The sequence below is a fragment of the Muntiacus reevesi genome, chromosome 4, assembly GCF_963930625.1.
Source record: "Muntiacus reevesi chromosome 4, mMunRee1.1, whole genome shotgun sequence".
In the NCBI taxonomy this organism is placed as follows: Eukaryota; Metazoa; Chordata; class Mammalia; order Artiodactyla; family Cervidae; genus Muntiacus; species Muntiacus reevesi.
Genome location: NC_089252.1, coordinates 122827667 through 122841520, shown reverse-complemented (window position 1 = coordinate 122841520; position 13854 = coordinate 122827667). Strand labels below are relative to the sequence as shown.

Here is a 13854-nt window from a genome sequence, read left to right as displayed (position 1 = left end):
CAAATGGCTGTCCTGAACTTGGAATGGTCCTAAACACATTACATGTATAATCTGGCTTAATACTTGAGAAATTTCTTAACCCATTTAAAAAATATTTAAAATACAGAGACAGAAACATATTTAGAAAGTAGAAATTTCATCTTTTATCAGAATAATACAGTGAAAGCTTAAGATTAATTAGACTGGTCAAATTTTTGTTTAGCGTTTCTGTCACCATGTCTTTACTTGTTCTTAGTGTGCAGGAACTTGGTTTATAGTGCTTATTACAAAATACATTTTTTTTTTTTCAAATTTAAGTTTTTTCAATAAATATAGGAAAGAGAAGGGAATAAAAGGTATTACAGCAGTGGTTTGTGCATATTATTTTTTGTTAAAGCTCAGTGGGTTTTTTCCCCAGGGCTTTTTATTTTTTGTCTTTTGTTATATTACAGTTCTATCCTATGAGAGTGGTAAGTCTTATCCCTCCTCTTTTTCCTCCTCCTCCTCCTCTTCCTCTTCTTCCCTCTCCTCTCCGCCCCCCTCCTCCTCCCCCTCCTCTTCTTCCTCCTCTTCCTCCTCCTCCTCCTCCTCCACCTCCTTCTCTTTCTTTCCCCCCTCTTTTGCTGACCCAGTTTCCACAGGGGTAAAAACCATCTCTTCTTCCACTAATATATTTGGAAAATAAGACTGTATTATCAAGACAATTGTGGCACTGAGTGAAAAACACAGCAGTCTCACAAATAAAACCAACAAGCACAGTGGGTCACACACAATTGGCCGGGGTACTTCCCATCTTGGATACCAGTATCGGTAATCTGTAAATAAAGAAGCAATTGAAAGCTGAATTTCACATGAAGTAGTTAAATCGTTCAAGAAATAAAGGACAACAATACATACATATGGCTTGGTCACGATCTGCATTGCCTAGAAAGAAAAAGAAAGTTCACAAACAATTATATAAAATTTCTTCTTTTTCTAGAATATAAGATACTATCCCCAACAATAATAATGTTATTCTTCTAGTTTTCACACCTTCATCTTTAATGTCCCCCCTTCAACCAGTAGCCACTTGTAAGGTACAACATATTTCTTTCAGCAGATTCTCCTGGTCTGCTAGAGAAAGCATGGAAGTATAGGAAGAAGAGGTATGGATTCCAGTACTTATTCTGTTTCTTAATCATGCTGTTAACTTATATAAACACCTTCACTTCTGCTTTCCAAAGATTTTTTCCAGCTTCAACATTCTAGAATTCCATCACATCCTTTTTAAAATATGAAGTACAGTTAATTTAATATTGTGTTAGCTTATTTTTAATCTCTCTTCTCCCCACACCCCCCAAGATCATTCAAAATTAGTCCTCTGAATCTATTTATTTCCCTCATTTAATTCTTATTTTCAGAAGCTTTTGGTTGCTCTTCATCTCATAGATGGCAAGGTTAGCTATAGAGCCTGGTACTCCTTGTTTTTGCTATCTAGACCAATGCTATCACAATATGTTTCAGGAAATAAATTTCCATCCCTTTGCTCATTTGGGCACAGAAGTTCAAACAATCACTCCCAGATTCCACTAGGAAGGAGGCTGGAAAGATAAATGCAGTTTCACCCATAGATACCTTAATGTCAACCAGGGCTTTGTCTTGCAATGATGTAAATCTTAGAGGAAAATTTACAAATCACTCCTCAGGCACCTTGGAGATGAACTGAAACCATCTGTTGGATTTCTTTTTTTTTTTTTTTTTATGGTATTTGTTTTTCATTTATTTCTTTGGCTGTGTTGGGTCTTAGTTGCAGCATGTGGGATCTACTTCCCTGACCAGGGAACGAACCCTGGGCCCCCTGCATTGGGAGCATGGAGCCTTAGCCACTGGACCACCAGGGAAGTCCCTGGATTTCTGAAGCTATGTTAGCCTTCTGTTTTGGTATTATTTATCACTTCATCTTTTATGAAATAATTTCTATTTTAGAAAATCTTTCACTGGGACTTGCCTCGCAGTCCAGTGGTTAAGACTCCGCGCTCTACATTGCAAGGGCTGAAGGTTCGATCCCTGGTAGGGCAGCATGTAAGACGTCACATGCTATACAGTGTGGCCAAAACACAAAAAATCTTTGACAGTACAGTCAGTCTGTATTTTCTCTACTTCCTTTTGTTGGAAAGTGAAAGTCAAAGCCACTCAGTCGTATTTTGCCACTCTTTGTGACTCCATGGACTAAATACAGTCCATGGAATTCTCTAGGCCAGAATACTGGGGTGGGTAGCCTTTCCCTTTCCCAGGGGATCTTCCCAACCCAGGGATCGAGCCCAGGTCTTCCGCATAGCAGACAGATTCTTTACCAGCTCAGCCCAAGAAAACTGGAGTGGGTAGCCTATCCCTTCTTCATGGGATCTTCCGGACCCAGGAATTGAACCAGGGTTTCCTGCATTGCAGGCGGATTCCTTACTAACTGAGCTATGAGGGAAGCCCTTTGGTGTATGTGTATTTATTTATTGCTTATTTTGAGCAATGATGCAATCAGGACATTTCTTTGTATCTTTAGTTTTCATCACTAATTTTCATTGATTACATTCTTCTTTTACTTTTGTACTTGATTTAAATACACTTAAATTTACTAACATCGCTATTGTTTGATTTATCTTCTGTAAATAATATGCTTTGATCCCTGGCTATAAAAGATGATGAAATTAAGCGTGTTTTTTCCCTACTTCTCTCTTCTCTTCCCAAGTTTTATGAATTATATTATTTGTATATCACCAGATTTTATTACCCATACAGTTTGTTTTATAATTATAACCTTCAGGTTTGTTTTAATCTTTGTCTATCAATTAAGTTTCAGTGCTTGGGGATAGTTCTTTCAATGCAGTGTTTTGCTTTACCATTTATCTTTTTTGGTGAAAGCCATTCTCTAGTAGTTTATTGAAGTGCTTATGAGAACTATATACCACAAGCTACTGCGTGTTTCCACAGTATATGTCTATTTGCTTATACATGAAAGTTTGGGCTCTATACAGATTCTTGGTTGACACTTGTATTAAGGACAATGTAGACATCACTCCACTGACCCTTAGGTTTTACTGTTATTGTAGAGAAGTCTGAGGCTGGTCTGGATTTTTCTCCTCTCTGCAGGACTCTCAGTTGCCAGTATGGCATTACTATCACATAAGTATATCAGTCATGTCTGACTCCTTGCAACCCATGGACTGCAGCCCGCCAGGCTTCTCTGTCCATGGGATTTTCCCAGCAGAAATACTGGAGTGGGTTGCCATTTCCTCCTCCAGGGGATCTTCCCGACTGCATCTCCTGCACTGCTGGCAGAGTCTTTACTGCTAAGCCACTGGGAAAGCCCAAAAGCTTCAGGTTTGAGTATGTGAAAGACAGCACTGCTAGTGAAATTTGGACTATTTGAAAGAAGTAGAGATCATTATTCCCCAGAAGTAGCTGCTGGCCAGTGACCTAAATGGATCTGAGATTCACAGTTACCTCTACGGTAGAATGGGAAATTTATGCTTTGCTGCTGAATACCGAGACAGTTTGTGGGAGCTTTCTCAAAGATTCTTAAAAATTGCAGCAATTTTCTGGTAAGCTTTTGAGAATCACCTATTTTGGTGCCCCAGGCTAAGAGGTCTTCAGAGTCTGCTTCCCTGACATTTTAGCTATTTTCCTCTGCTTTTTCATGGCACCTTCTTTGATCTTCACTACCTGAGAGTTTATGGCATATTTCTCACTCTGAACACTGTACTGTCAGAATACTTAGGGTGGCTATTTTTTCTCTTTTCTTCAAAAAAGAGTTTGACTGTTAAACTCTCTAATAAATGATTTTACATTTTTGCTTAGATGCTTAAAGGATTCTTTTTTTCTTCTTACTTACTATGCAATGTCCAAACGGTGACTACTTTCTGTCACTTTTTCTGGCATGTAGTATATACCTTTTTTCTTTACAAGGTTTTTATTTTATTTAAAATTGAAGTATAAGTGACATAAATCATTTGCTACAACACACAACAAAATGATTTGACATTTGTATATTTTGTGACATGATCACCATAATAAGTTCAGTTTACACTCATTAGTATACATAGTTACAAAATCTTTTTTTCTTGGGAACTTTTAATATATACTCTCTTGCTGCTGCTGCTGCTAAGTCACTTCAGTCGTGTCTGACTCTGTGCGACTCCATAGACGGCAGCCCCCCAGGCTCCCCCATCCCTGGGATTCTCCAGGCAAGAACACTGGAGTGGGTTGCCATTTCCTTCTCCAATGCATGAAAGTGAAAAGTGAAAGTGAAGTCGCTCAGTCATGTCTGACTCTTAGCGACCCCATGGACTGCAGCCCACCAGGCTCCTCCGTCCATGGGATTTTCCAGGCAAGAGTACTGGAGTGGGGTGCCATTGCCTTCTCCGATATACTCTCTTAGCTACTTTCAAATATGTAATACAGTATTATAAACTATAGTCACATGATGTTCATTATTACATCCTTTTGACTTATTTATAACTGGAGGTAGAATGTTTTACTTTTGACCCCCTTCATCCATTTCATTCACTTGCCTCTGGCAACCAATAATCTATTCATATCTGCAAGCTTGGTTTTTTTCTTTGTTTTTAATTCCACATACAAGTGAGTTCATATGGTATTTGTCTTTCTCTGACTTATATCACTCAGTGTAATGCCCTCAGAGTCCATTCATATTGTCACAAGTGGCAAGTTCTCCTTTTTCATGGATAAATAATACTGCATTGTGCATATGTATCGCATTTTCTTTACCCATTTATCCACTAATGGACACTAAAGTTATTTCCATATCTTGACTAGTATAAACAATGCTTCAGTAAACATGGCAGTGTATATACCTTTTCAAATTGGTGTTTTCATTTTCTTTGGATAAATGCCTACAAGTGGAATTGCTGGATCATATGGTAGTCATAAGGCTTCCCAGGTGGTGCAGTGGTAAAGAATCTGCCTGTCAATACAGGACATGCGTGAGAAGTGGGTTCGATCCCTGGATTGGTAAAAGCCTCTGGAGTAGGAAATGGTAACCCACTCTACTATTCTTGCCTAGAAAATTCCATGGACAGGGGAGACTGGCAGGCTATAGTCCATGGGGTCACAAAGAGTCAGACATGACTGAGTGTGCATGTGTACACACACACACACACACACACACACACACACACACACACATTAGTTGTATTTTTAATTTTGGGTGAACTTCCATATTATTTTCCATAGTGGCTATCCCAATTTACATTCTATAGAATGCACATTCAAGAATTTCTATTTCTGAAGTTTTTAGTTATTTCTTTAAATATCTATGTATCTATCTATTCTCAGTTTTTAAATAAATCTAGATTTTGGTTTATTTAAATATCTATGTATCGATCTACCCCCAGTTTTTAAACAAATCTGGATTTTTATTTATTTGGTGCTTCCTTGTGGCTGGGTTAGGTTATGCATCTTTGGTAGGAATACCACCCAAGTGATTACATACTCTCCTCATTGAATTTTCTTAGGTGGGGCAGGGTTTTGTTTTTGATACTTCCTGTTGCCAGTGATATTCACTTTGATCATTTTGTTAGGTTGTGTCTGCCAGGCTCCTCCATTGTGGAGTCAGTCTTTAACCCTAATGAAGTACCTCTATGAGGAGCTACTTCCGAAGTACGCAAATAAACTGTTTCTCATACAACTTTTAATTTTTCACTTATTAATTTATATCAGTATGAATTATAGCATCCTGTTTTATCCAGTGAGTTATAATTGACTATTATTATCATTATTTTGGTGCTCAAATTGTCCAGGTTTGACCAGTAAAAGCCCTTTAAGATGGCTTCTGTGTCCTTTATGTTACATGTCTCCACCATCCGTTGAGCACTTCCTTGCTTTCAGGTAGAAAAAGATGTTTTGGGTTTATTTCATGTTTCTCCTGCCCCAGCCCTGGAATCTGACCTTTCTCCAGAGAGTCCTGGCTCCCTTTAGTGCTGACAGGAATTTAGAAACCAAGGTCTGAGTACAATTGTGCTCACTGCATCGCTCAGTCATGTCCGACTCTTTGCAACCCCATAGGCTGTAGCCCACCAGACTCTTCTGTCCATGGAATTCTTCAGGCCAGAATACTGGAGTGGGTTGCCATGCCCGAGGGGATCTTCCTCACCCAGGGATCAAACTCGCATCTCTTACATCTCCTGCACTGGCAGGCAAGTTCCTTACCACTAGCGCCACCTGGGAAGCCCCCGTTGCTTTAGGGCTGAGAGGACGCTGTTCCAAGGCTGTCTCAGGGCTAGGGAATAAATGTATATTGATACACACATATATAAATATTTACATTTATGTTTATTTATACTTATTGAAACTCTTAAGTTCCAGTAACTCTAATTCCAAATCATCACCAAAAGATTTGAGCTTGTTTTCCTCCTTTACATATTCATATGCCATCCTCTGACAGTGAGAAAATCAGCTTCGTTATCCTTAATCTATCTGCTTATTTGATCTATCCTCCAGTATGCTTCTGAGCTTCCCTGATAGCTCAGATGGTAAAGAATCCGATTGCAATACAGGAGACCTGGGTTTGATTCCAGGGTTGGGAAGATCCCCTGGAGAAGGAAATGTCTACCCACTCCAGTATTCTGGCCTGGAGCATTCCATGGACAGAAGAGTCTGGCAGGCTACAGTCCATATGGGGTCGCAAAGAGTTAGAGTTAGATAGAGACTTTCACTTTCAGTTCCCAATAAGATTCTAACCTCCCATCGCTGCTTCTGCTCCCTCTTCTTGCTTGGCCTCTGATACTCCACATCGGGGTGGTAGAGTTGCCAGATTCAGCAAATAAAAATATAGGATGCCTAGTTATATTCAAATTTCAGAAAACAACAGACATGTTTTAGTACAAGTATAGCCTATGTAATATTTGGGATAGATTTATACTAAAAATACTTTTGTTTTTCTGAAATTCAAATTTAACTGGATTCCTAGCATTTCAAATTTTTTAAATTGAAGTGCAGTTGATTTTAAAAGTTGTGCCAATCTCTGTGGTACAGTAAAGTGTCTCAGTTAAACACATATATAAATTATTTTTTATATTCTTTTCCATTATGGTTTATCACAGGATATTCAATATAGTTTCCTGTGCTATACATTGGGACCTTGTTATTTATTTATTTTAAATGTATAGCTTGCATCTACCAACCTCAAACATCCAGTCCATCTCTCTCCCTCCTCCTCTGGATGCCCAGCATTTAATCTGGGAAGCGACAGGCTGATCCTCTACTTGGATCCCTCTCCCACCCTGCTCAGACTCTGAAAGTTAGCTTTGGGCTTCTCCAACATATGGATTCCTTTCTCACCCCACTAGGGCTCTGACCCCTCCCATGCCAAGCCACCTCCCCCAACATTAAAAGCTTCCTCACCTAGTTTGGACTCTGATACCCAGTGTGAGGAGACTGCCCTCAAATGCAGAGGCCCCCTTAGCTGCTTCCTTTTTAACACTTCTCTTCAGGTCAGCCCTAGACGTGAATCTTCCCCCCTTTCTGCCTGGGCTCCCACACAGGTCCAGACCAGACCTCCAGGGATGCCTTCCCCACCTGGTCAGACTGATCCACACACACACAGGCGTCTCCCTCCCACCCCGGGCGGTCCTATCCCCACCGTGCCTGGACTGTGACACTGCGTAGTAAGCCACGCCTGCATGGAGAAGCCATGACTCTAATCTGGGGTCCCAGGCCTGATCTCAAGCAGGCATGCTCACCTCACCCTGTGAGGGCTCTAGCTTTCCACACCCCACTTAGGCTGTCTCCTCACGCCCACCGCATCATGTACGAATTCCTGGTCTTCTTGCTTAGGTGCAACATGTCTCCCTCTGTGTGGATGTCTACCTCTTTCTGACCTACCCAACAGTTTTAGGTCTGGATATTCCCAGGAAGAGAAAGAAAAAGGGAAGAGGAAGAGCAAGGTTTTGCATCTTGATTCAGATGAAGCAAGGGAAGAAATGTTACAATGGATCACTCCAGCAGGGGCATTATAGTGAAATTGTTCACTAGTTTCTTTAACACAAAAGCATAATATGCCCCTGTCTGAATTTACTCCCTACCACATTCCTGTAAGCATCTTTGGTTACATGCTTTCATATTTAGAAAAATGAAAAGGGGAAAAATTTATTAATAAAACATTTTCTAGTTTTATCTTCTGAATATTTTGGGGGAAAAACAAAAGTAAAAGGCTATTATATTAACCATTTGCTATTTTACTTCTTTTTTCTTTTTTTAAAATGTTTTAGAATATCCTATTCTTTACAGCAGTCATTCTCAAACAGGCTGCTATTTCAGGAATTAGATGCAAAGCTTTTCTTCAGAGTAAAACTGTTAGTTCTCATTCCTTCTTTCAGATATTCTAGTATGTCCTTAGGGGCAGGAGTAAGAGTTAGAGAGGGCAGAAAAGGCTGTGCAGTTTTAAAAAATCTAAAGATGTTACTGTTTGATACCACCTTTGATAATATAACAATACCTTTCTGATCTAAGGAACAATATTAACATGACAATGAAAGACTAGTGTTCACCACTTCATTTTCTTGTCATTCAATGCATTATGGAATTTTTTTCATGTTTCAGTTATTTTCTTTAGCTTACTGCATAGAAAATCTGTGCATCTGTCATAGCCGTCACATTGAGAACACATTAATCCTCGTTGATAAGGCCTTCTTGACAGACCTCCTCTACAAAAAAGCAGAAGCATCTTATTAGAAAAAGTCTCAAGTTTCATGTTATCTAAATAATATGGTTACTGGATTTTTAGTTAATTTATAAAGGTTATTTCATTTAAAAAATGGACTCAAGAAAGTACTTAAATTGGATATGTAATCTTCCCAATTTTTCTCCCTAGAAATAGTCTCTTCTGAAAGTAATTCCCATGACTCTTAAACAAAGTGTTATAATTTAAATTTGAGGGAATTTTAAAGCTTATTTCATTTTAGTTTGTAGCAAAATTTTCCTTTAAAAAGTGGATGTTACAGAATGCTTCATAACTAATTGTTTTCTGGTTGGCATAAATATACAAAAAGCTATATATGAATGATATATTAATTTTCTGGAGCATTTGCAAAATCCTGAAATGCCTATTATTCCAAAGATCCAGCTGCATGGATTATTGTGAGGTAATCATGAGAAATATATAAGTGTATAAACAAGCAAATAAAGGAAAATGGGATTTTAGAAAGTTGGTTTAATCCACTGTACAGAGCACAGGGGAGAAGTTAAAAAAATATTACATCAATTGCCCAGAGCTAAGTTAGGAAACTGCTAAGTTGCTTTAGTTGTGTCCGACTCTGCAACCCTATGGACCATAGCCTGCCAGGTTCCTCTGACCATAAGATTCTCAAGGCAAGAATACTGGAGTGGGTTGCCACTTCCTCTTCTAGGGGATCTTCCTGACCCGGGGATCGAACCCAGGTCTTCTGCGTTGCAGGCAGATTCTTTACTGTCTGAGCCACCAGGGAAGCCCAAGTTAGGATGGTGCCCTAAAATAGGTATGAATTGGGAAGCTTAGTTTAAGATATTTAGAATAAGAAGATAAATGGGGAAAAGATGTTTTTGAGTGAGGAGATGGTCATTATTTGTGGCTATTTAAACAAGGCTGTTTACTCAGTGTACAGTTGCAAGTCATGACAACAAACATTAGGCATTTAAGTCCTTGGCCATTCTGGGCCATTTAGAAGAATGGCAAACCTTGGAAATAGACATTCAAAAACTATCTGATATCCTCGAATGGCAAACTTTCGAGTCCATCAAGGATATACAGAGATCTGTTGTTACTTGCAGATCATGTATCATTCTCTAGGGCTACTCTGATAGTTCAACCAGTAAAGAATCTCCCTGCAGTGCAGGAAACCTGCGTTCAATCCCTGGTTCAGGAAGATCTCTTGGAGAACAGCATGGCAACCCACTCCAGTATTCTTGCCTGGAGAATACAGACAGAGGAGCCTGGTGGGCTCCAGTCCATGGGGTTGCAAAAGACTGTTCCACAATCAAATTATTTCAAGGAGGAAATGGATTTTGTCTGGATCCCAGCTGGAATACTAGCCATCAAGAAATCCAAGAATTGATCTAATCACCTTTACCTAATATCCTACACTACTTTTATTGTGTTAACCCCTTTTCACTGAAACAGATGCCTCCGACACAAAAGAGCTTATCCTGTTGTAAAACCACTGGGATGGGGGAACCTTTTTTCCTGTACCAATGCAGAGCTACTCGCTATAAAGACGGCCTTTAAACATCTGGAACATAGGTCAATGACCCTGTGACCATAATGTCTGATAACTCTGGCCTGGAATAACTCTGCAAAGGCAAATAAATATATAAAGAAATACGTTAATTAATCAAAATAAATAAATTCACACTGTGCTAGAATACAGTGGGCCTTCTTTTTCAAAGATAAGATTATAAAGATATTTATATTAGGTAGTCAGAAATGCCAAGCTTTCATGTTAATCTTCCCCTTGTTCTGAGTTTCTAAAAAGTTTAACCTAAAGCAGTCTGAGTCTGAATCTATAGACTATCCCAATAAACTAGAGAAAAATACAATGCAATAAGTAGCAAAGATTATCGTTTAGAGATTCTATCTGGCACCCCTTCTGTACAAGTTCACAACCGCAATTGGAATTACTAGAATGGATTAGAAGAAAACAACAGATAAGTATAATTAGCAAAGTACATTGAAATTTCATAGCTTTCCTGGCAATGCCTGAAGAAACAGATGATAGTAGAGACTTCAGACACCTGCCTTTGCTGAGAAGCAGCCCAGTGGGTCTCTGAGGCCAAGTTATGACTCTGAACGTTGTCCTCTGGACCTTTTCTTAGACTCACATCTGGTCATAGCTTTAGTTTATTGCTGCCGACAGAATATGTGTCCGTTCTTGCCTGGAAAATCCCATGGATGAAGGAACAACGGTAGGCTACAGTCCATGGGGTCGCAAAGAGTTGGACATGACTGAGTGACTTCACTTTCACTTTCCACCCAAGTTGCCTGGGTGGTCCAATGGGTAAACTATTCCTATGCCCAACTTGAAGACCATTATTCAAATTTTATAAGAGATTTACATGTTCCAGTGTGATGTAAACTTTCAACGCCTGCCACTTTCCTCATAAAGGAGGTAATCCAGCTCCATGGACTGACAATCAAGCAACTACAGCTCGTAGGTAGATTCTTCTCTTCAAAGTTCTCCATATGCAGACTCATATAGTCTGTATATTGTCCATGGAACAATGGCCAGAGTACATCAAATAGATGTTGATTTTTCTATATTATACAACCAGAATAACCAGGCCACCTATAAAAACTCCTTTCACTTTTACTCCATCCTTATAACATTGAGAAATGTCATAGTTCTGGCTTCTGATTCATATCCAGATATCTACAGGTTTCCAAGTAGACTTAAAGAGTCTATCACAATAAGCTAGAGAAAAATACAATGCAATAAGCAGCAAAGAAGATTATCTTTTAGAGATTCTATCTGGCACTCCTTCCAATTCACCTATTTGTCTTTGCCAAAAACTTCATGACTATTTCTTGGATGTATTCAAGGTCAAGGGCAAGGTCAAGGTCAAGGTCAAGGACTCTGTTCTTTCCTGCCTCAAATTATCCCTGTATGTGCAAAGCTATCTGGATTAATATCTCTTCCTGTGAAAATCAGTTGGTCTCCTCCCTTTACTTTCACATCTTGCACTTAAAGGACTAGGAACCACAAACACCATTAACGGTTCTTTGAGGCTGATATTATGTAGCTGTACCAATCCTCTCATCTTCCCCAAGATATCATCTTCCTTCTGATCAGGCCTCCTTAACTCATGTTGTTATCTAACTCACAATTTGCTTTTCAGTCAAAATTTTGCCATCATCTACAAATTTGGGATGTAGATGATTGAAGTAGCCAATAACTTGGTCTCTGTTACTGGACATCTTCACCATCATAAATCTTCCTAATGCTCCAAAACTGTCACTTTTGTAGCCACATTCTAGATCTTATAATCTCCTAAAACTTCTCTACTTCTGAACTCACGAAAATCACATATTCCACTCACTGACGGCAACCTCCTATCCTTCCAGGTTGTTAATTCATTTACTCCTGTCACACTTGTCCATTAATTACACTGGTTCCACAAGTCTACTTTCTCTCCTATTTTTCTCCCTATCCATCATGTTGTCTCTTCTCGATCCAGTCTAGATTCATCACTTTGCATACTCTTTCGCTAAAAACCTGGAACTCTCTTGCACTATTTTCCTTTACAGCCACCTGACAAAACCCCCATGTTGGGAAAAGTGAAGGAATCTTACTGTCTGCATGCTCCATCCCTGCTTCAGGGCTGCTGGGTGTTGCTGGAGGAAAATCATTAAATTAGGTAGAGAATATTTCTATCATTCTTTATTCAGCTTCCTCTCTCATTTTCCATAATAGCTATTTCAAATCTTCCCAGTCCTCAAAATTCTTGTTTCACTGTCTTCCCCTTTATTCTTAGGACATGATGTATGCTACTTCACAAAGACACATAACAGCCCTTACATTGGAACTTGAGAAGTTTTCTGTCACTAAATTAGAGAAATATACCTAGCCCTTCTTTTTTGCCTTTATGGTACAACTGAGGAATTGCTCCTCATTCTTTCTAAGGCTAATCTCTTTTAAACTCTTCTGTTTTCTTAGGGACTTGTATCTTTACATATACACTGCTTTTATTCTTCATAAAGAATTGCTTTTATTCTGTATTACAGCCTTCATGTCAATATTTAAGCATGTTCACATCTTCTCCATTTTAAAAATGAAACAAAATAAAAACAACAAACAGTTCTAAGTTCATTCCATCCTAGCACCAATTTCCTCTGCTCCACAGACACAGCTTTTCCTATGTTTACCAATGAACTTCTCTTCAGATATGATATTTTTAAGTCCTGACTTTGCTTGACCTCTTAGAATTTGAAATTATCGATAAATTCATCCTTTTAAAAATATCCTTTCCCCATGCCTTGACTGATCCCACACTCTTCTGCCTTTTCTCCTACCTGTCTGGCTCCTCTTCTTTGGTCTCCTCTCCCACTTACGTTTTACTAACCACCCTTAAATGTTGGCATGACATTCCCCACAGCCTCTTCTCTTCTCAGCCTATGCTGTCTTGCTAAGCAGCCTCATCTACTCCCATGATTTAAATTACCCTATGTATTCTAGCACTCCAAATATATGTTCTATGCCATTCCACACTCATGAGTTTCTGAACTAAATAACCACCTGCTTACTAAACATCTCAAGGTGAGTATCTCACAGCCAACCCAAAGTCATTATGTATAAAATGGAACTCATCATCTTTCCTCCCAAAAGGTTCCTTGTTCCCCTTTGCAATTAATGCCAATACCATTCGTGACTGAGTAATAAATGTGAGAATATTCTTTGACTATTTCCTCTCTTGGATTATTTAAAACAATAAACTACAAATCTTATTATTTACACCTTCTAGGAATTTCTTGAGTACTTCTCCAACCTCAACCCAGACATCCCTTGTTAACGTCTTTTTTCCCAGTCCATGATTTCATACCTGCTTTTACAGCAACTCTTTTCTATTTAAAATACAGATATTGGGTGTATTTGGTTAATGTTGTGTATTTTTTTAAATTTCTTTCCCAATGGTCTACAAGTGTTTTCAGGATAGACACAATGAAAATAATGTGGAATTCTATTGCTTAGTTATTGCTTAAATGCACCTACTACAAATGTATTTAAATAAATAAAAGATCCTGCAGGCAGATGCAACATGTCTAATAACAACCAATTTTTTTTTTCCTCCACCCTACATCTTTTCCTAGCTCTGTGAATAAAATTATCACTTAAGTTTAAATTCTAAACTTAAGTG

At 38.8% G+C, this 13854-nt stretch overlaps 1 protein-coding gene across 1 annotated transcript in view; it reads right to left on the bottom strand.

Moving 5' to 3' along the window:
• Nucleotides 1-456: 456 nt before the first annotated feature.
• Nucleotides 457-13854, bottom strand: part of GLIPR1L2 (GLIPR1 like 2) — a 32290-nt gene continuing 18892 nt past the window's right edge. Inside the window, exons 4-6 of the mRNA XM_065935055.1 lie at nucleotides 8590-8675; nucleotides 877-903; nucleotides 457-794 (exon numbers count right to left, since the gene is read on the bottom strand). Coding sequence (XP_065791127.1) covers nucleotides 457-794; nucleotides 877-903; nucleotides 8590-8675 — 451 coding nt within the window. The remainder of the gene's footprint in view (nucleotides 795-876; nucleotides 904-8589; nucleotides 8676-13854) is intronic.